Source organism: Kockovaella imperatae (assembly GCF_002102565.1).
Source record: "Kockovaella imperatae strain NRRL Y-17943 chromosome Unknown BD324scaffold_6, whole genome shotgun sequence".
NCBI lineage: Eukaryota > Fungi > Basidiomycota > Tremellomycetes > Tremellales > Cuniculitremaceae > Kockovaella > Kockovaella imperatae.
In genome coordinates this window covers 663,858-683,017 of record NW_019028946.1, presented here as the reverse complement: position 1 = coordinate 683,017, position 19,160 = coordinate 663,858, and the positions used below count along the sequence as shown (strand labels likewise).

Below are 19,160 nucleotides of genomic sequence, written 5' to 3'. Positions count from 1 at the left end.
GTCTGTCGCTCCGATTTGGTAATGGATGAGGAGGGATTAGAAAAAGACAGTGTCATCATTAGAAAAGTGGGGAAAATCCCTAATCGGTCTTAGTGTGGCAATTAGGATCAACCCTTTGTTTCAGGTTCCTCTGCGCCGGGCACCAAAATTTCCCCGGTGTTCGAAGAATTCTGTATCTCGACTCGACCGCAGACTGGGGCAATCATCGGTATAATATGATATGAACTCTGACAGGCAACAACGTCTATGCGCAAAGTCTTAAGCATCATGAGCAAATCTACGACAAAAGCTTGGACAGCGGACAAGCATCCTGCATCCACATCTGCATTGTTGGACTCTCTACATCGGCTCAGGGAAACTCAACCGAAAGCTGTCCGTTCGACCGTCCATGTCTACCCGGCAGCGGTATATGCTGCTGAGGATGATGAGGCGTCCAAGGTATCACATCTCAGTGGATCTGCCGCCGGAAATGACCTGAGAGATCGCAAGATCACAAGCTGGAAGATGACGGAACACATGTACAGGTTACATGATAACCCATTCCCCACCCTGGCGAGAGGCCTGTTCACGGAAGAGGTGGCTAAAGGCGAGATTTTACCCGAGGAAGCTCTCAAGAATGAAGGGGATTGGAGCAACGGACGTACAAGGGAACGAATCGTTGCGCGAGGTTATGACAAGTTTTTCAACATTGACGAAGTGGACTGGACGAACGTAAGTGAAGTATCATGGCACGAAATCTCAGCTGACTCTCCATTCAGTGGACGAATATGGAGTCTCACACGGTTCCACCTTACTACCTGACTCTCAAGTCCAACGGCTGTCTGATTTTAATCTCTGCTCTATCCCCAACCCACCTATTGGTCGCTTCAAAACACTCTTTAGGGACAGTCAATGCCGACCATATCAACGGCGAGTCTAGCACGACAGGCAGCCTCGCTTCAGGCATGGAGGCTCTGTCGCTTGGTCTGGACGAGAAGGGCAAAGGGAAAGAGTCATATCATGAGGAAGATGACGACTCATCTGCCATCGCTCACGCTGAGATGGGCAGGCGGTGGGTTCGAAAGATGCTCAAGGCTGCTGGCAAGACCGAATCGGAACTTGCTTCCAGACTTTGGAGAGACAACTTGTCCGCTGTGCTAGAGGTGAGCAGAGTGTGATCAAGCTTGAATGGTTCTGAGTCTTCCTGCATAGCTATGTGATGATTCCTTTGAGGAACACGTACTCGCGACACCCGCCCACTGGACAGGTCTCCACCTGCATGGCCTAAACCACAACACACCTCATTTCGCGACGCTCTCACCGCCCGACGTCTCAGCATTTGCCGAAGAGTTTGGCTTCATCCCCACAAAGTACACTCAGTTTGACACACTCACCGAAGTCAAAGCCTTCACCGACAAGGTTGAAAGGGATCAAACTTGGGAAGGTGATCAGATTGAAGGCTTCGTCGTTAGAGCCACGGTCTCTCAGAAATCATCATTTGAATCAGAGGGAAAGCCACCATACCTACCTGGATCACCCTTTTTCTTCAAGGTCAAATTCAACGAACCTTACCTTCTCTACAGACAATGGCGAGAAGTCACTCGTCTGATGCTCCCCCTGCGGACTCTCGACAGAGACGACCAGGCAGTTCCGCCAGGGTCTCAAGGCGCTGCCAAGACATCGAGACCTGAAGCTAGGCGGCAGGATGACAAATATGATAACATCTGGATCAAAGTACGCAAGCGGACTCAGCGGCCTGAAGTGGCGGTGTACGCAGACTGGTGTGGAGACATGTTGAAGCGCGAGCCGAGTCTTTTCGACGGCTACGAAAGGGGTGTGGTTCGGGTTCGGGAACGGTTCCTATCTTGGATTGAAGCGGAGGGCAAGGGAGCTTGGCAGCAGGCGATGACGGGAAAGTACAAGCTCAGAGGGAATCCGAGGACATCTCGCGTGAAACAGGAGGAGCCGAATGCACCAACCACCAGCAAGCCGGTCAAGTGGCTCGTCATCCCCATAGCTGTCCCAGGGTGTGGTGAGTCCAGCTGGTATGCCTCAAGTCCTTCCGCTGACCACGAAACAGGCAAGACGCTGGTTGGTGTGGCTTTAACCAGACTCTTTGGGTTCGGACACACTCAAAGCGACGACGTGACGGCAAAGAGGACCGCTCCAACGTTCTTGAAGAACATCACAGATCTGTTCAAGACCAATGATGTCGTCTTCGCTGACCGGTAAGTCCTCACCTGCTCAACCTGGACGGCTTGTGGGCTTATGATGACTCAGGAACAATCACATCGACAAGCACTATACCGAACTCGCCAATCTCGCGACGACGAAAGCTTTACAGCCGTACGAACTCCGCCTTGTTGGTGTGATGTGGAACGTCACTGATCCTCCCTATCACCGAGTCCTTCGGGTATGCTCCGATAGGATTTTGAAGCGAGGTGACAACCATCGCACACTCCGACCCGATGCCAACAGTGCAAGCGAGCACGAAGCTGTTCTAGCTATGTTCCTTCGAAATTGGACGCCTCCAGATCCTGACGCCTTTCGATCCATCATCAAGGTGGAAGTAGAGGATGATCCGAGAACTGCGTTGCTCAAGGTCATCGACGGCCTTGTGGAGGCTATAGGGCTACAGAGACCGAGCGACGAGGCCATTGATGAGGCGCTGAACGCTGGCGAATCATATAGGATAACCGGACCATACAAAGCACCTCAACAGCTATTGGCAAAACCACCACGATACTATGCTCTCGCGCCTGAGCTCAACATTCCAAGTCTGATGTCGACTATTTTAACAGGCACTCGAGCATCGAAAGCCAAAGAGGTGTACGATTTGGTTCACAAGGCTGAACGGATCGTCACCAATCCCCACATTACCATCTGCCATCGAGACGACGTAGCGAACGAGGAAGCTTCTGCGGAAGAGACAATAACAGCACCGATGAATCAACTCTGGAAACAGTGTCAAATGCTTGCGGAGCACCACCAAAGCTATGATTTCCACATCACCCATCTGGTCTGGGATGATCGCGTGCTCTGCCTCGCCGTGACTCTCTCGCCTCATACCGATGAACCATTAACAAACTTGAGTCTCCCTGTGTCCAAGGAAAGGCAACTGCACATCACAGTCGGGACCGTCAAGGAAGATATTCGGACAATGGAATCAATCAAGCTCGTGCTTGCGATGAGGGATGCCTTGGATAAAGACGCTGACAGCACCGAGGCACAGGAGGTCATTCCGGATGGCGGGCGAGTCAGATGGATTGAGGTAAAGCCCAGCGTTCGTGGGCAAGGGCGTGTAAGAGGCATGTGGTGAGGAATTGCTGAATTGCTTCTCATCTCGAAAGGGGAAGCTTGGGGAAGCTTGCATGTATGTTTACAAAAGACAAATTATCGTTGCCATGAAATTCACTAGCTATTGTCGCTCTATAGAGCGACGGCATTTGATAGCGACAGATCCCAGATCTGGCTTCTTCTTACATCATTCTCTTCACCCCAAGACAGCTGCGTCTAGCGTCGCTGATCCACAGGCTGCTGCCGATACTTTGAATAAGCATTCTGTTGGTACTCGTTCTGATGCGATGGCTGTTGTTGTTGTTGTTGTTGTTGATAGCCATCCTGGGATGAAGAGTACGGCTGGTGTTGAAAGCCATCCTGAGCGGATGAGTATGATTGTTGTTGCTGGTATTGTAATTGAGGTTGAGTATGATATTGGTGCGGGGAACTTCCCTGAGGTTCGGTGATAGCATGGTGGGGGAAGGGATGAGCCCAAGTTCGGTTACTAGTCTCTCCAGCATCGGTTTCGAATGCACCTGTGGCGTATTGATCGGGAATCTTGACACCTTGAGCTTGGAGGTCATCCCTCATTCCGATGATAACCTTTTTGCGGACGGCCATCATGCGGCGGTAGATGAAGATCAAGGCTCCAATTGTCACTACTGCCGTGACGCCGAACCTGAATGTTCGAGGTGAATGAGCTTACGCAAACGAAGTGATGGAATGTGACTTACACGCTGTCGGAAACGACGTGCGAGTTGGATGTCGGGTTTTGTTCGCCAAGGACGACTCCGACTGAAGCATGTGTCAGTGTTTGGGTGACACAAAGTTGAGGCTGTCACTGACCGTATACAGAGAGGAGCTGGTCCAGGTATCAGTGATACACCAAGGGCTCGGCTTCGATCGTACTCACCTGCTTTGGCAAGGCTAGAATCAAAGCGAGGAAGAAGTGGTACCACTACGAGAGGGGTGAGCATTAAGCACAGGCAGTGCTATCATGTACCCACCTTGAGCCCGCAGACGGCGAACACAGCCTAGAAATCTGGTCAGCTTCTTTCGAGGACGATGAGGCCACGACCAACTGTAGTGAAATGGCTTGATACTCGTCAGCACGGTGCACAACTCGGTTCGAGATGCTCACGTTGGAATAACACTCAATCTTACGATCCAAGCCATGACAAACCCTCCTTCGATGATTGCTTGACTTAGACAAGCATAGTTCAGGCTCTTCTTAGTCATTTTCTTGGCACGATTCGTGCATAAATACTTGAACACGCTGGGATGGTCGGTACGTCAACAACGCGCAAATCATTGAAAGTGAAAACTCACAAGTAGTTGGCGCCTTCACCAAGGATGATGCCGACAGCGACCTGAGTGGTCCCATGTGAGTGCTAAATCCTTTGAAGCCAGCCGAGACGACATACAATGGCAAACCCTATCCCCAGACCCCATACGAGACCTACTAGGACCATGACGATTTCTGAGACAGGAAGTTAGTTTCACCGCTTGCCGCCTTCCGTTCGAAACTCCCTCACCATTTCCAAAGAGCGGTGGGAAACTGAGAGCGAATAGGATGCCCACAGGGATGAGCCAGCCGTATTTGATGGCTTGGATTTTGCGGACAAAAGGCTCCAACCAGTTGATGATCTAATTTGGGTATGAATACGAGTGCTTCAATGTGGAAAACTCACAGTTTTGTGGAAGAACGCCATGAGAGCGACGATGATGACCAGGAAGACGAAAGCTACATACCACCACTTCCATTCTTTTCTGAACCAGAATCGCCAGTTTCTAGCCTTCTCCCAGTTGATGATCCCCCTTTCATATGCCTCGAGCTCTTCAGCAGTCAACTCATCTGGTGGAGGCTGTCGGATCGGAGCAGTGTAAGCTACATTGGGCTGAAAGCCTGATTGAGAGTACGCTTTGGAATGGGTAGGCTGAGCCCCTTGATCATACCTCTGGCCACTGGAGTAGTTGCCAGCGGTTTGGTGAGATGCCATGGTGGGCGGAGCGGTAGAAGGAGGGAGTGGAGGCAGAGTGGAGGGGGGGATAGGGGGTGAGTCGCGTCCGTCAGAGATCCTGGACGTATAAGTAATGTCGTGAGTGCGGGATTTTGATTCTTGATTCGCTCGTATAAGCCGGGAAGTCTTCTCTCCGAGACACAGTGATCCTTGTCGCACGAGTCGAGTGACAATGTTCAAAGTAACACAAAGTATGGTAGAAATGCGGTGTCCCGAAGAGTTTGCCAGTGGGTAGTAAATGACGATCACCCTTCTTCTTTGCCCCCCATTGCGCAGCTTGTGCGGTGACTCACAACATCAGATGTCTCAGGCACACTTCAACTCAAAAAAAGTTCTATTTTGGGAACAATCGAAGAAGATCAGCCAGCGCCTATCACAAACCTCACGGAAGCAAAAATGGACACACGCCTAATTCCCACCCTTGTTGTCGTCGTGCCGCTGGAATTTTGGTCATCGTGTCGATCCGAAAGAGTGCCATCTCAGACCTTTGGGTGAACGAGCGCACGTCCTGTGCACCAGAGACAAGGGCTCCCGGTCTCTTGAACTGAGCCTCCACCGTTCGAGATGCCTCGTGATGCGACTAGAATAGCATTGGATGGTGAGCTGAGAGGCTCCCCCAAACGCTAGCGACCCAGCTAATCTGTCGCCACCTAGTTGCATTCTTCGCTGCGTCCCAGGTGAGGCCTGAAGTCAATCATACCCTCTTGATGAGTCAGCTGAGACTAAAGTCAGGTCGCATTCTACTATGCGCTTCGATACATGCTCTCCTCGATGGATTCGCCCGGTTCATCGTCCAAGAAAGCCAGACAAAAGGGTCAAAAACTGTTGACAGAATCCGGGCTATCGGATGAACAACTGGAGGCGCTAGACCTCGACGAGTACGAAACGACGATAGCGGGGGAAATCATACCTCCGGCTAGTATAGACGTCACGTTTGAAAGTATCGGTGGACTAGACGAGATCATTGCGAGCTTGAGAGAGACCGTGATCTACCCTTTGACTTTTCCGGAACTCTTTGCCGGGGCCAATCGCTTATTGAGCGCGCCCAAAGGTGTGCTATTGTACGGACATCCAGGATGTGGAAAAACCATGCTTGCCAAGGCCTTGGCTAAAGAGAGCGGCGCAACATTTATCAACCTTCCATTGTCGAGCTTGTGAGTGAGCGTGGTCAGGACCTGGCTGACTTGCAGGACGAACAAGTGGTTCGGAGAATCCAATAAGCTCGTAGCCGGCTTATTCTCCCTCGCCAGAAAGGTTCAACCCTGTATAGTAAGTTGCCGTCTGGATGAAGCCTAGCTGACCATACGCAGATATTCATAGACGAAATTGACTCACTATTCCGCGAGCGGTCGGCCGGAGATCATGAAGTCACATCGATGATGAAGGCGGAATTCATGACGTGAGGCATTCCTTTCGAGGAGTGTCACGGCCCCTGACGTTGGTACAGGATGTGGGACGGTCTGACAACGGACAAGGAGACCCGTATATTGGTGCTTGGCGCAACAAATCGTCCAAATGAGTGAGTCGCAGAATCTTTCGGCTCTCCAATGACTGATCAAATCAGCATCGACCCGGCCATTTTGAGGCGTATGCCCAAGCGATTCCCTATCAAGCTCCCTAATCTGGATCAACGCATCAAGATTCTGACCTTGGTGAGTGGTCACCTATGTCGATTCCACTCTTGCTGAACACATCGATTCAGATGTTGGCACATACCAAACTCGCGCCAAATTTCTCAATCCAGGCTCTCGCCCGACGCACAGACGGTCTATCAGGCTCTGATCTTCGCGAGACCTGTCGGAACGCAGCGATGGCTCCTGTGCGAGAGTTGATGCGGGAGAAAGGTAAATCAGGGAAAGAGGGTCTCGAGGCGGCGCGGAAGGAGGTGAGCGTCCATACCATGAATACGAGTTTATCATCTTTCAGGGATTCAAAGTCCGCCCGTTACGCATGGAGGACTTTGTTCTGCACGACTCGCATGCTTATGCCCATGTCGAATCGAGTCGTAGACCGCCAGGCGCATACGGCGAGGCTGTCGATTGATGTTATCCTGTATTGTATTACATACATGCATTACACATCTCACTCTGTACTCGTCACAGCCCAGCCTAGTCTAGATTCATCCGTGTGTCCCATAAGGTCTGTACGAAGTCATTACCAATATCATGCCGAATGCCATCTGGATTGTGGCCGTCCCAATCTTCATACCAGCTCTCATCGGCTTCCGGGTGGGTACCTATTAATCCGATTGCCCCTTTGTCGAGTCTTTGGATGATCGCATCGGGGTCTCCGGTATACGTATAATTGCCCATGATGATTGTATCACGTAACACGCTCTTGTCAAGATGGACCTGTCCTCCATCCTGGAAGCTGTACATGGAGAAGGCGTCAATGATGTTTTCAAAGGGCAGATCATCGACGCCACCGTTGCGTTTTCCGCCAACAATATAATTTTTTTGGCGGCACAGCAGGAAAGCAATACACAGCGAGCGACTTCACGAACTCACTATTGCCATCGCCGTTTTTCCACTGTTCCTCGCTTCTTACCAGTGTGAAAAGCCCAATCAGTCAATATGATGGCGTCTTCTGCACCTTTGACCTGAGAGCCATTCTCAAACCTTTCAGAAGAGACCCAATTACCGGGTGGAAGTAAATTGAAATACGGCCGATCGGGTCCGGGTCCACGGGCCAGGAACGCACCATAGCAAATGCCTAGGTAGAGACCACCTGAAGAGACGTATTGTCTGATAGGCTGTGCATAATGAGCGATTTGTGGGAATTCATCATCCACGTCGTCTGGAGAAGAGAGGTCGGTCACCAAATGATGACAACGCGGAGCGCCAAATCGTAACTAACCACCTCCGCCCGGCCAGGCAAAAAGGTCCAATTTCTTCAGCGATTCGGCAGTCACGTCATTCTCTTCGTTGGGACCGAGGTAAGAGACTTTGAAGTGTGGGTTCGAATGGCGTAAGAGACGGGCTACACTCTCCGCACAGCCATCACAGGCTATCGGACCTCCGTAGACAGCGGCAACGGGACGAATACTGTCGCTGAATGGCTTTGAGACGAACCCGCCCATGAGTTTTCACTAGAAGATCTATTTACACGTCCAGAATGCAATTCATGTGAATTGGGGGGATGGAAAAACATGTAGCTGTTGTGTTTTGGTCATTGACAGTTACGTGCAACGGGCCGCGAGATCATACAGTTGTAGCGATCGAGCGGATGCCGTGTGTGTTGCCTGATGACCGACTCTCCTGGCCTTGTAGACCACACGTTTGCAAGTTGTTTTATGGCAGCTAGTCGAGCTGTGCGCTAAAAAGTCAGCCACCGCAGCCACTTTTGGTGTCCATTTGGGACCGACGACGACCAAAAATACACATTTTTTTCAATCCATCGATCTGCATTTGCATCTCATCCAAACCACCCACACACGTATGCTGCCGCTACGTCCTTGAAAAAAATGCGATGAAGCAACAAACCAGTTGATCATCACAAGGTACGCCATCAAGGGGAAGGACGGCGCACAGAGAGCTAGGAAAGCGAGGCAGGAGAGAAATGGTATAGACGAAGTGCCTATTTCCAGATGCAGCGAGGCAAGAGGGAAAACGAAAAACCCGTCCCGCGAGAGACCTTTCCAACCAAAGGGGTTTCACTCCGTCTCTGACTCGGGCAAAGTTACGCCCATTATGGGGAATGAACAGTGCTTTCCTGTACAGCGTGTCGTCAGAGGCTAATGGATGATCCATCACCTAAACTACACCAGATCGTTTACCGGTAAAAATTTTGACGTGTCTAGGCCCGGGAACGGGCCAAACATCGAACGAACAGGGCAGCGTGCGTCTATGTATGCACATGGGTTCATTTCCACTCAACGCGGGCCCATCGTGACCGCATCGTTTTATAGGAGGAGGTGACTGGATCCTTCTCCGAACTGATCATCGTTCCCCCTTCATTCTCTCACAACCATAGGTCCTGGCACTTTTGGGTGCTCGCCGGTTCCAAAACAACATGTCATCGGCATCTGCAGCGGCAAAAATGCTTTGTTGCGATCCTCGTTTAGAGGATTCGGTCATCTGGCCGCAAGGCGTCAGAACTCTGGCAGATCTCTTTCAGTACCAAGTGAACACTCGACCTGATTCGACACTTCTTTCTTTCCAGACGCCTGGAAAACCTCTCCAAACGTTCACATATGGACAGGCGAGGGATACAGGTCGTCGCGCGGCATTGGCCTTGAACCAAACAATAATTTCAACCGCCACTTCTAGCACTGCTGTCCGTCAAGCACCAGTCTGTGGGTTATGGTTCGAAAAGTCTCTGGAACTCCATCTGGCCATGTTTGCAGTGGTCCAGAGCGGATGTACATGGCTTGGCTTCGACCCCAACGCGCCTACGAGCCGAGTCAGCGTTTGCCTCGAAGACAGTCAAGCCTCCGTCATCATCTGCGATCAGGAACATCATGCTCGAGCACTCGAAGCTGCAAGAGGTGCCAAAGGCGTACAAGTCATCGTCAAGACTTGGTCAGAGCTTGTCGATCAGAGGGTCGACTCGGAAGACACTCTCCCAACCGTTCAACCGGGAGATGCTGCTTATTTGATCTACACGTCGGGCTCGACAGGTACACCGAAAGGAATCAGCATATCTCATTCAGCCGCGGTTACCTTTGCCCTGAGCGAGAGGACCATCCTTGGCACGAGCCCGAGTGATACAGTCTGGCAAGGATTCTCTCCTGCGTTTGACATGTTCATCGAGGAAGTGTGAGTGCTATTCTGTGCGGCAGTTGTTTGCTGACCTTGCTCCAGATGGGTCAGTATAGCTGGAGGAGCACAATTAGCCGTTGGAACGCGCGCTGAATGTCAAAATGTTCCTGGCCTGGGCGGGAAAGATGGTGTCTGGAGCCGTCGCGGTGTCACATTGGTCAATGCCGTTCCAACCTTGATCAGTATTATGACTGCCCTCGACTCTGACGATATGGTCATTCCGGAAGCTGTCCGCCTCGTGAATCTCGGTGGAGAAGCCTGCCCTCCAGCACTCGTACAACGGCTCTGGCGACCTTCATTGACCATTGTCAATACCTACGGCCCATCCGAGACGACAGTCACCGCCACGTACGCCATATTGAAACCCGATGAGCCGATCACCATTGGCCGTCCCCTACCGTTCTACCACGCAGTCCTTTTGCCCATCAGCGAAGACGATGAGCCCCTAGGAGCCAAGCCAATCCCAATGGGTATCTCTACCGGAACCGAAGGCGAACTCTGCATTGGTGGCTCGTGTCTTGGAAATGGCTATGTCAACCGGGACGAACTGACCAGTCAAAAATTCATCGCTCACCCTTTGATCCCCGGCGAGAAACTGTATCGTACCGGTGACCGAGTACGAATTGGACCACAAGGCGACATTCAATTCCTTGGTAGAATCGACGCTCAAATCAAACATCGAGGATTCCGTATCGAACTCGGGGAGATAGAGAATGTCCTGACATCCAGCGACATCGTCAAGACTGCAGCTGTCATCTGCACAGAGCCTGGAACTGAAGATGCCAAGCTGGAAGCGTTTGTGGTTTGTACAATGCCTCGAGATGAACTCGACGCTGGCAAGACAATCTCTTCACTTCGAGAAACTCTAGGTGGATTACCATCTTACATGCAACCCGAAATCTTCACTCTCCTTGATGCCGATGAAATGCCTCGACTCCCAAGTGGTAAAATCAACGCCAAAGCATTACATCAATTGGCACGGAACCGAGTGGAGCTGGAAGCACCCTCAGAGACGACAGTATGCGACGGCAATGATTCTATGACCGATGTGGAAGACAAAGGCGAGGTACTCCAAATCATGATGAAGGAATTGGCGGGCATGTTTCCTCAGCAGAGCAAACAAGGTCGCCTTCTCCCTTCCTCTGACTTTTTCCTCGACCTGGGAGGACACAGTCTTACCGCAGCTATCCTCGTTTCGAAACTGAGAAATAGCGGAAAAGGAACGGGCCTCGAAGGGATCGGTCTTCAGCAAATCTACGAGCTTCGAACTCCCGCCGCTATCTGCAGATACATTGACGAGGAGGCTAGCGAGCCTGGAACGCCAAGATTCAGCATGACCGAGAGCGATGTGGTGGATGACGATTATCGGGAACTGGACGAATCCCTCATCCCGACCTGGAAATACGTTACTTGTGCCATCTGTCAGATCCCAGCATTGGCCATCTTGTTCCTCATTCAAGGTCTATCCTTCATGGCGCCATACATGGTCTTTGACAAAGTGCACAAAATTTCCAACGTGGGTTGGGCCCTCGCTTGTGCCTATGGAGTCTTCGTTGTCGTTCCGTGGGTTATAACGTGCATGGGAATCATCGGAGTTCGCGCCCTTCTACCCGTTGTCAAACCCGGTCGATACCCCCTCTACGGACAATTCTACTTTCGTTGGTGGTTCGCTAAAAAGTTTCTCGGATTCATCGATCAATCGACGGTCGGAGAAACTGGCTTGTATCCTGCTCTTCTTCGCGCGCTCGGTGCCAAAGTCGGTCATTTCTGCCACATTGCTCCTCTGGCCACAGGACCCGCTATGAGCTTGCTTTCTATCGGTAACGATGTCGTTATCGGCAAAGATGTCATGTTTGCTTTCGAGACCGTCGGTCAAGGGTACCTTCAACTGGATCGTATTGTTGTGGAAGACGAGGTCCTCATTGAATCCCGAACGGTCGTCGAAGGGGGCGTGGTGTTGGAAGCTGGATCAGAACTCGGTCCCATGTCCATGGTCCCGCAAGGTACACGTATCGCCCGAACTACCAGATGGACAGGTTCTCCAGTTCGTTTCGAAGGTATGGCTGCCGAGCCTTTCCAGGGGAAACCAACGCGGCCTTCCATGTTCCGATACATGGCCTGCAATGTCACCTACCTTTTCTTGTCGACTTTCATCCTTCCGCTCCTCTATTACATCCCTCAAGTCCCGAGCATTCTCCTATTCGAGGTTCTCTCCCTGCGACACGAAGGTATCAATCCGTGGAAGCGCACTGCGATCGTGTCTTTCCCCGCATCACTCGCATACATTATCGCCGTCATTGCCGAAGTAATCATCCTGCGGTGGTTGGTTCTTGGTCGTGTCAAAGCTGGCACTTACAAAGTCGCCTCTTTCTACATGATCAGGATTTGGATTGTCGATCGACTCATGGACATGTCACTTGCGATCCTTCACCCGATCTTTGCATCTCTATACGTTGTGCCATTCCTCAGGGCTCTTGGAACGAAAATTGGACGTCGAGCTGAAGTCTCCACCGCTCAAGGCATGAACTTCGATCTCGTCGATATTGGAGACGAGGCTTTCGTGGCTGATACTGTTCTCCTTGGCGAGAGCAATATCTTCAAGAACGAGTTGACACTCGAGATGACTCGGCTAGACTCTCGGGCTTTCGCTGGAAATGGATCATTGATTCCTCAAGGTACTGTCCTCGAGTCGAACACTCTCGTCGGTGTCATGTCGATCCCGCCTCAAACCGACAAATGTGGAGTGTATCATCTGCCAGCAGGTCAAAGCTGTTTCGGAAGCCCACCTGTCGTCATGCCTAACCGTCAAGCGCCTACTACATGCCACGCCGATAACTTCCTCTTCAACCCGAAACCCAGCCAAATCGCCATGAGAGCTTTCATCGAGTTCATCAGATTATGGCTACCTCGACTCATCATCATTCTCGGTATCGGTTTCACTCTCAAGTTCTGGGAAGAAGCCAATCGACATCATCACATTGGTGTCGCTCGTGGCATCTTCCTTTTCCCCGTCTTTTACCTCTTCCTCTTCTGCATGCCCGCTCTCATCTTTACTTTGCTCCTCAAGTGGTGCTTCGTTGGCGAATACTATACCGTTGAGTGGCCCCTATGGAGTTTACAAGTTTGGCTCTCGGAAGCAGTCACTTCTATATACGAGTCGCTCCTCACACCTTTGTTTATGGATCTGTTCCTCGGAACACCCTACTGCGCCATGGTGCTCAGATTGTTCGGTACTCGAATCGGTAAAAAGGTCACTTTGTTGTCTTTGGACATCACCGAATTTGACATGGTATCCCTGGGTGATGAGAGTGTCCTCAATGCTCAATCTGGACCTCAGACTCACCTGTTCGAAGATCGGATCATGAAGGTCGGACACGTCCACTTGGAAGCTCATTCCGTCCTCAAGACCGCCTCCACGTGTCTTCCGGGCAGTACCATCGGTGCAGGATCTACGGTTGGATCCCTCTCACTCGTCATGAAGGGCGAGGTGGTCCCTCCGAATCAAGTTTGGGAAGGAGCACCTATCAGGCGTAGAACGGGACGAGCAGGTCCCAGCAAGAAATAGAACGCTAGAATCGCAAGGCACGAAATCATCATCAGATTCAATCCATCATGCTTCTTCCCTACACATATGCTCATCCAATCATGTTGTCTGTTTGTAACTCTAGTCATCCATGTATGCTATGCCGATTATGAACGACGCCGCGCTGGTCATGCCACGAGCATTGTATTATAAATGGGATGTGGGGTCCATCCATTGAGGCGGAGATTTAGAGTTTCGGTACCTGATTCAGATGCGCGCCAAATCTCAACGATCCCATCCCATTATCTCGAGCAATGGGGCATGAATACTTATTCGCGATGAATAGAACCACCAGACAGCCCCTAAAAGTCCCTATAGCGATCCCTGTGAGGTTGACAACCTCCTTGTAAGTGTTAGTTGGTCATGCATTGCTCCCCCCCAGTTGCGAAGAGGGGTCCCGTCTCGCCCTTTCTCGTGGCTCGGGACGCCCCTTTGCCGGCATTTTTGACATTTTGAGGATTTGGCACCCAATTTTTTCTCTTTGGGCGTCCATAGGATCCATCTTTGTTCAGTGATTCTGCGACTCTCAGGAATGTCTCGCATGCCCGCAGCTCATCGGCTACTGACCAGGATCTAGATCCACAGCTGCTGCATGGTCGAGGTAATGAGCTAAAGAACCACTCGGCCCAACGCTCAACCGTCTACCAGTGGTCGACATGTTCGCCATCGATACATCATCTCCATCGACTACCTCCGCCCGAACGCCCTACGCTGCTCCTCGAACACCTTCCGCCTCACCTGTCAAGTCGAAGCGATACGATGGACTTCTCAACTCGCCAACAGGGAGTATGATTCGATCCTCGAGCCCGACCAGAGCTGGTGGTAAGCGGAAAGCTCTTCCGCTCTCATACCGACGTCGCATGTCCCCGAGAGCATGGCGGACGTTGAGGCGATTGGTCCTGTGCTTCGCTTCGTTCCTGCTGGTCTGCACGACGACGGGCTGGGGATCAGGTGATAACATTTTTCCTCATCGACTAGGCTTACCCTGGACGCGAGAGGAAAATCCTGGTCCTTGCCAATTCGTATCGCCTATGGAGGCTTATCGGAATGACCTCGCTCGACTGCAACGTATCCACGCTTCCCGTGGCGCTCACGGACAAGCTCAACGACCTCTTCTTCATGACTTTAATGAATCTCATGCGCATTCTCACGCTCATCAACATCACACGTTTTCCACCAATGGACATTTACTGGTATCTCCGGATTCCGATGCTCCCCATCCTATACCATTACTCTTGTCAGTCGGAGAGAAGAAATGGGAAGATCTCTTGTCCCGTCAGTCAACGACCCTAGAAGAAGCAGTCGAGGAGTATACGAGGAGATATGGTCGCCGACCCCCAAAAGGATTCGATATATGGTGGGACTTCGCTGAAGTCTTCAATCTAGTCTTGCCCGATGAGTATGATAGGATTAATCTCGATTTGGCCCCTTTCTTTGCCCTACCGAAAGAGGAGATGAAAAGGAGAATGCTCATGGTGGAGGATATGCCCGAGACATTCACGGTCATCATCAAGGATGGCAGGGTCGATGTACAGGTGGGTCGCCAAGTGATGCTTGGCTAATACACCCAGATCCTCGACCCAGGTGGTCTCAGATGGGAGGGTACATGGCCAAGAGCTCGAGACGCCGCATCGTAAGATGAAATATATGTCCGTGCGTGTTCTCTATGCTGATAGCATAGCTTTCAGTCTCATAGAAGGCTTCGCTCGCTTTCTGCCTGACCTCAGAGTAACCTTCTCAATCTTTGATCAACCCCAGATCTATCTCTCCTGGGCTAGGCGCAAGTCACTCATGGAGTTGGGTCTACGCAACGAGCGTGGGTCCAAGGCGATGTCAATCTCACAGCCATACTGACTTTTCGGGCGCGACAGACACCTCGCATCTCCACGAGATCGACGATATCGAAATCAAGCTGTCCAGAAGTTGCTCTCCAGACTCCAACTTGAGGCAGTCAGGGCAAAACTTATCTTCTGGTAAGCCTTCGTCGTGAGAAGAGATTCGATGTCTCACGGTTCCTAGGCAAGTCTTTCATCCATGACAATCTTCAAGCGGCCGATATATGCCAAAGTGAGCCTGTGTAGCAGTCTATCAATGCTGATGAACCACAGACCCATACCTTGTCCCCTTACACGGCCTGACCATCGAGCATCACGCTGCGACCTCACATCCTCGTCCTCATACTCATCTCTTGCCTTTGTTCAGCCTCGCCAAGACTTCGATCAAGTGAGTCATACATGCATCTCCAGGATTGACCATCGCCAGCTCTGATATCCTCATCACGCCACTGGATCAATTTTTCGACAAACCCGGCCACGATCCGAAATGGGAGCGTAAGAAGAGCTCCAAGCTGGCATGGGTGAGGCGGCGTTTTCCTTCCGATTCGTAGAGGTGCTGACGCTATGTCATAGAGAGGCAGTCCGACGGGCATTTCGACAATGACGAGTGACTTACCGTGGCGTGATTCTCACCGAGTGCGACTACATCATCATGCCAATAACAAGTCGTCCGCGCCAGCCGAAGTCATGGTGCCCCACCTGGGATCAAATCCTTATGACGGTCTCGAGTTGGGTCAGACCCAAGAGGTCCTATCAGTCAAGAAAATGAACGACTTTTTTTTCGACATGAAGCTGGCTGGACGTCCACTGCAATGTATGGAAGACGATGGAACCTGCGCAGACATGCAGTAAGTAAACACTGGCTATAGCGGGGAGTGCATCTGATTTCTCTCTCAGGGAGGAGATCGATTTCGCCCCGTTCCAGTCGTCAGATGATTTGAATAAACACAAATTCTTGCTCGACATAGACGGCAATGGCTGGAGGTGAGTCTAAATAGTGAATTGCCCGTGCTGACAGGTCTCCAGTGGTCGTTTTCGAAGGTTCGTCCCGAGGATTAGGCGCAATTGATGGCCCGTTGACGACTGCTCAGACTCATGCGCACGAATTCTTTGGTAATCAAAACCAGTCTCTTCACGGAGTGGTTCCAGCCACACCTGATACCGTGAGTCACTCTGACAGAGGATCAGCTAATGATCTAGGTGGTTCATGTACGTGCCAGCCAAGCTCGATTTCTCCGATCTGCCGGACATTCTGGCGTTGTAAGTTGTGCTGGGCGGTGCTCAGCTAACGGTCAAGCTTCCGGGGCAGTCCCAAGCATCCTGACATGGGTTTTGATGAGACAGCAAAGGCGATCGCCAAGAACGGAGTGAGCCAATGTCAGAGGCAATCGGGCCAAGATCTAATCTCTCCAGCAATGTTTCGCGCAGCGAATGTTCCGACTTGAGGATTTGCAAGCGTACATGTTGAGACTTCTATTGGAGTATGCGGTGCGTTCGGATTGGCGGATTCCACGTGTCGACAGCACTGATATCCCTCTCAGCGCCTGGCTGCAGACGACGGTGTGGATATGGTGAGTGCATAAAGTCTGAAGCTGATTTCTCACCAAATCTATTAGGACTTCTACTTGGACAGTCCGAGCCCCGAGCTTGACCCCGACTATCAAGGGCGTATTCTCACCATGTACCCAGATGACTCACCTTATGCCGACGATATGAAAGAGAGTATTTCGACGGGTGCAGGCCATGAAGTGGATCAGGCCGAGATGGTCAGCGACTTTGATTTTGACCATACCGCTGGAGAAGACGGCCAATGGGCCGGATACGAAATGAGCGAGGATGAGAATCACGAATCTTGGAGAGAAACGATTCCCGTCTTCAGTGACGAAGAGGCTGAGCACGGTGCTCATCGTACTGACCATGGGGTATCCGTGCACGGTGCACATGAAGCAGCGCTCCGTGGCGTGGACGAATCGGATAAAATGCGGCCGGAGGTCAAGACGAAGTCGGCCAATCGAAGGCCGAAAGATAATACGCCTTTCATGATATCGGCAAGCAGTCTGGAAGACGAAGACGAGAGCTTGGATTCTGGCGAACTTGAGGTCGACGAGCCAGATCAGGATCCGTTCCTTGGGGGCGAAGACGATGAGAGGTATTGGGAGCAGGTCGATGTGGCGGACGAGACGACCGCGGACGAGCAAGAGAATTGGAAGAATTAGCATATGAGCATGGGACTGGACAAGACGTTACACCACTATATTCAATCGCACGTTAATTGAGGTTCTTCAGAATTGGGTTAGCACATAGCATATGCAGCATGCAGGGGTTCCGTGGAACGAGCCGCTGTGTTTTCACAGACTCTCTCCGCCACACGTGTTTCACCTCTTAGCGGGTTTCGGATAATAGACGCGGAAAGAAGCGAATTCACAACCGACACCAATTCTCTCTCCCTTTCATACATTCCTCAACACCATTGCACTACATCAAGCTGTCAATTGTGCATCAGCCTCGCCAATCAATGACTCAATAGTGATGGTGTCTCTGTTCGCCTTCTTCACAGGTAAGAAAAAGAGCAAGAGCAAGGTTCGAGCGCCAAGTCCAACCTCACAAGCTCAAGGACGAGCCGAGCGACCATCCCCTCCAACACGTCAACGGTCATCCAATCGATTTCTTTCCCTCAGAGGGAAGACCTCGAAGCCATACGATGTATCCAAGCGTGATAGTCGAGATGAGGATCGGCGCCGGACTCTCGGTGCATCAATCGTCAGACCTGATGCTGAGGAAGCTCCTCGCCTGACTTTGGGTTGGGAGGGACGTGCGCGAACGACTGGGCTTCAAGCGAGAGAAGTATTTGTGGGATTAGATCAGATTGGGAGACCGCCAATATTAAAATCGGATGAGATCGATGTGTTGAGAAAGCAGAAGTGGGCTTGTGAAGAAGTCCTACAGGGTTGGAAATGGTTCGGTGCGAGTCTGAAAGAATCAGGTAGGTCTTCACCGGAACATGACCTAATTCCTGCAGCAGGTCTCGAAACCTTAGGCATCATGCTCCCTCTTCGGGTCGGTCAAGATCAAGACGTTCAGTATCTTTTGCTGGCTTTGTTCACACTCGCCATTCGACCCAAGCTTGCTTCCTTCTTCCCTTCCTTGGCCGACTTTTATTCACGCTCGAAACCAGCTGAAGACGGTACCGTAGCAGAACCTCAAAGTGGATGGACTGAGCGACTTCTGAACCACCTCGAAGAGCTGGGGAATGCAATTGACAAGGCTGAAGTGCTCAAATTTCTCCTGAGACACCTTTCACTCTCACCTGTTCTGCCTCACTCCCTCGATCCGTCTTCACCCCTGAAACCGTTTTTGGACGACGAAACATATGGCGCTTTCGTCCGCGGCGAGAGAGAATCATCTTACAATGTTCAAGCTTACGAGTTGATCTTCCTCCCTAGACTACGCATGGGAGTTGTAGCATACCTTGAGGAGATCTTCGAAGTGTGGGCTGCTATTGTGGTCTTGGGAGATGTCAACAGGATGGGCGGGGGTCGTATTCCCTTACTACTGGGATGGTGGGTCTGGGGACTAGGGTCAAGCGATAGGTCGCGTTCTTGGAATCAGCTGTACGACGAATGGCGGTCAGCCGGCAGGAAAGTTGAACACTTGTTTTACGCTTGGATCAGGTGAGTTTCCCCCTTAATACCAGAAAACTCAC

At 51.4% G+C, this 19,160-nt stretch overlaps 7 protein-coding genes across 7 annotated transcripts; 5 read left to right on the top strand and 2 right to left on the bottom strand.

The window, feature by feature from the left end:
• Positions 1-176: 176 nt before the first annotated feature.
• Positions 177-3,370, top strand: BD324DRAFT_625635 (RNA ligase-domain-containing protein). The gene is made up of 5 exons (XM_022015816.1): positions 177-711; positions 759-1,142; positions 1,192-2,011; positions 2,060-2,207; positions 2,260-3,370. Exons 1-5 carry the CDS (start codon positions 247-249, stop codon positions 3,296-3,298), a joined length of 2,856 nt encoding a protein of 951 aa, XP_021871339.1. The 5' UTR covers positions 177-246; the 3' UTR covers positions 3,299-3,370.
• Positions 3,371-3,395: 25 nt separating this feature from the next.
• Positions 3,396-5,387, bottom strand: BD324DRAFT_439769 (hypothetical protein). Its single transcript, XM_022012790.1, has 11 exons — positions 4,950-5,387; positions 4,794-4,905; positions 4,683-4,738; positions 4,588-4,628; positions 4,400-4,534; positions 4,341-4,353; positions 4,266-4,292; positions 4,172-4,216; positions 4,105-4,120; positions 3,993-4,053; positions 3,396-3,937 (listed from the first exon to the last, which is right to left on the bottom strand). Exons 1-11 carry the CDS (start codon positions 5,256-5,258, stop codon positions 3,493-3,495), a joined length of 1,260 nt encoding a protein of 419 aa, XP_021871338.1. The 5' UTR covers positions 5,259-5,387; the 3' UTR covers positions 3,396-3,492.
• Positions 5,388-5,615: 228 nt separating this feature from the next.
• BD324DRAFT_625632 (putative ATPase of the AAA family) lies at positions 5,616-7,333 on the top strand. Its single transcript, XM_022015815.1, has 9 exons — positions 5,616-5,877; positions 5,934-5,956; positions 6,012-6,433; positions 6,470-6,548; positions 6,590-6,678; positions 6,727-6,798; positions 6,844-6,931; positions 6,982-7,164; positions 7,206-7,333. The coding sequence occupies exons 1-9, from the start codon at positions 5,844-5,846 to the stop codon at positions 7,320-7,322; spliced, it is 1,107 nt and encodes a 368-aa protein (XP_021871337.1). The 5' UTR covers positions 5,616-5,843; the 3' UTR covers positions 7,323-7,333.
• BD324DRAFT_625628 (hypothetical protein) lies at positions 7,334-8,684 on the bottom strand. Its single transcript, XM_022015814.1, has 3 exons — positions 8,136-8,684; positions 7,787-8,075; positions 7,334-7,649 (listed from the first exon to the last, which is right to left on the bottom strand). Exons 1-3 carry the CDS (start codon positions 8,356-8,358, stop codon positions 7,388-7,390), a joined length of 774 nt encoding a protein of 257 aa, XP_021871336.1. The 5' UTR covers positions 8,359-8,684; the 3' UTR covers positions 7,334-7,387.
• A 168-nt stretch (positions 8,685-8,852) lies between these two features.
• Positions 8,853-13,982, top strand: BD324DRAFT_439618 (hypothetical protein). Its single transcript, XM_022012789.1, has 2 exons — positions 8,853-10,036; positions 10,082-13,982. Exons 1-2 carry the CDS (start codon positions 9,291-9,293, stop codon positions 13,602-13,604), a joined length of 4,269 nt encoding a protein of 1,422 aa, XP_021871335.1. The 5' UTR covers positions 8,853-9,290; the 3' UTR covers positions 13,605-13,982.
• Positions 13,983-14,482: 500 nt separating this feature from the next.
• Positions 14,483-17,040, top strand: BD324DRAFT_579920 (glycosyl transferase family 90-domain-containing protein; the record flags this gene model as incomplete). Its single annotated transcript, XM_022013415.1, has 15 exons — positions 14,483-15,157; positions 15,194-15,255; positions 15,311-15,438; positions 15,494-15,595; positions 15,642-15,689; positions 15,731-15,845; positions 15,885-15,978; positions 16,031-16,305; positions 16,355-16,441; positions 16,484-16,498; positions 16,549-16,620; positions 16,658-16,717; positions 16,755-16,824; positions 16,871-16,945; positions 16,999-17,040. 15 exons carry the CDS (start codon positions 14,483-14,485, stop codon positions 17,038-17,040), a joined length of 1,920 nt encoding a protein of 639 aa, XP_021871334.1.
• Positions 16,865-17,795, top strand: BD324DRAFT_439582 (hypothetical protein). The gene has a single exon (XM_022012788.1). The coding sequence runs from the start codon at positions 17,137-17,139 to the stop codon at positions 17,671-17,673; it is 537 nt and encodes a 178-aa protein (XP_021871333.1). The 5' UTR covers positions 16,865-17,136; the 3' UTR covers positions 17,674-17,795.
• Positions 17,796-19,160: the final 1,365 nt, after the last annotated feature.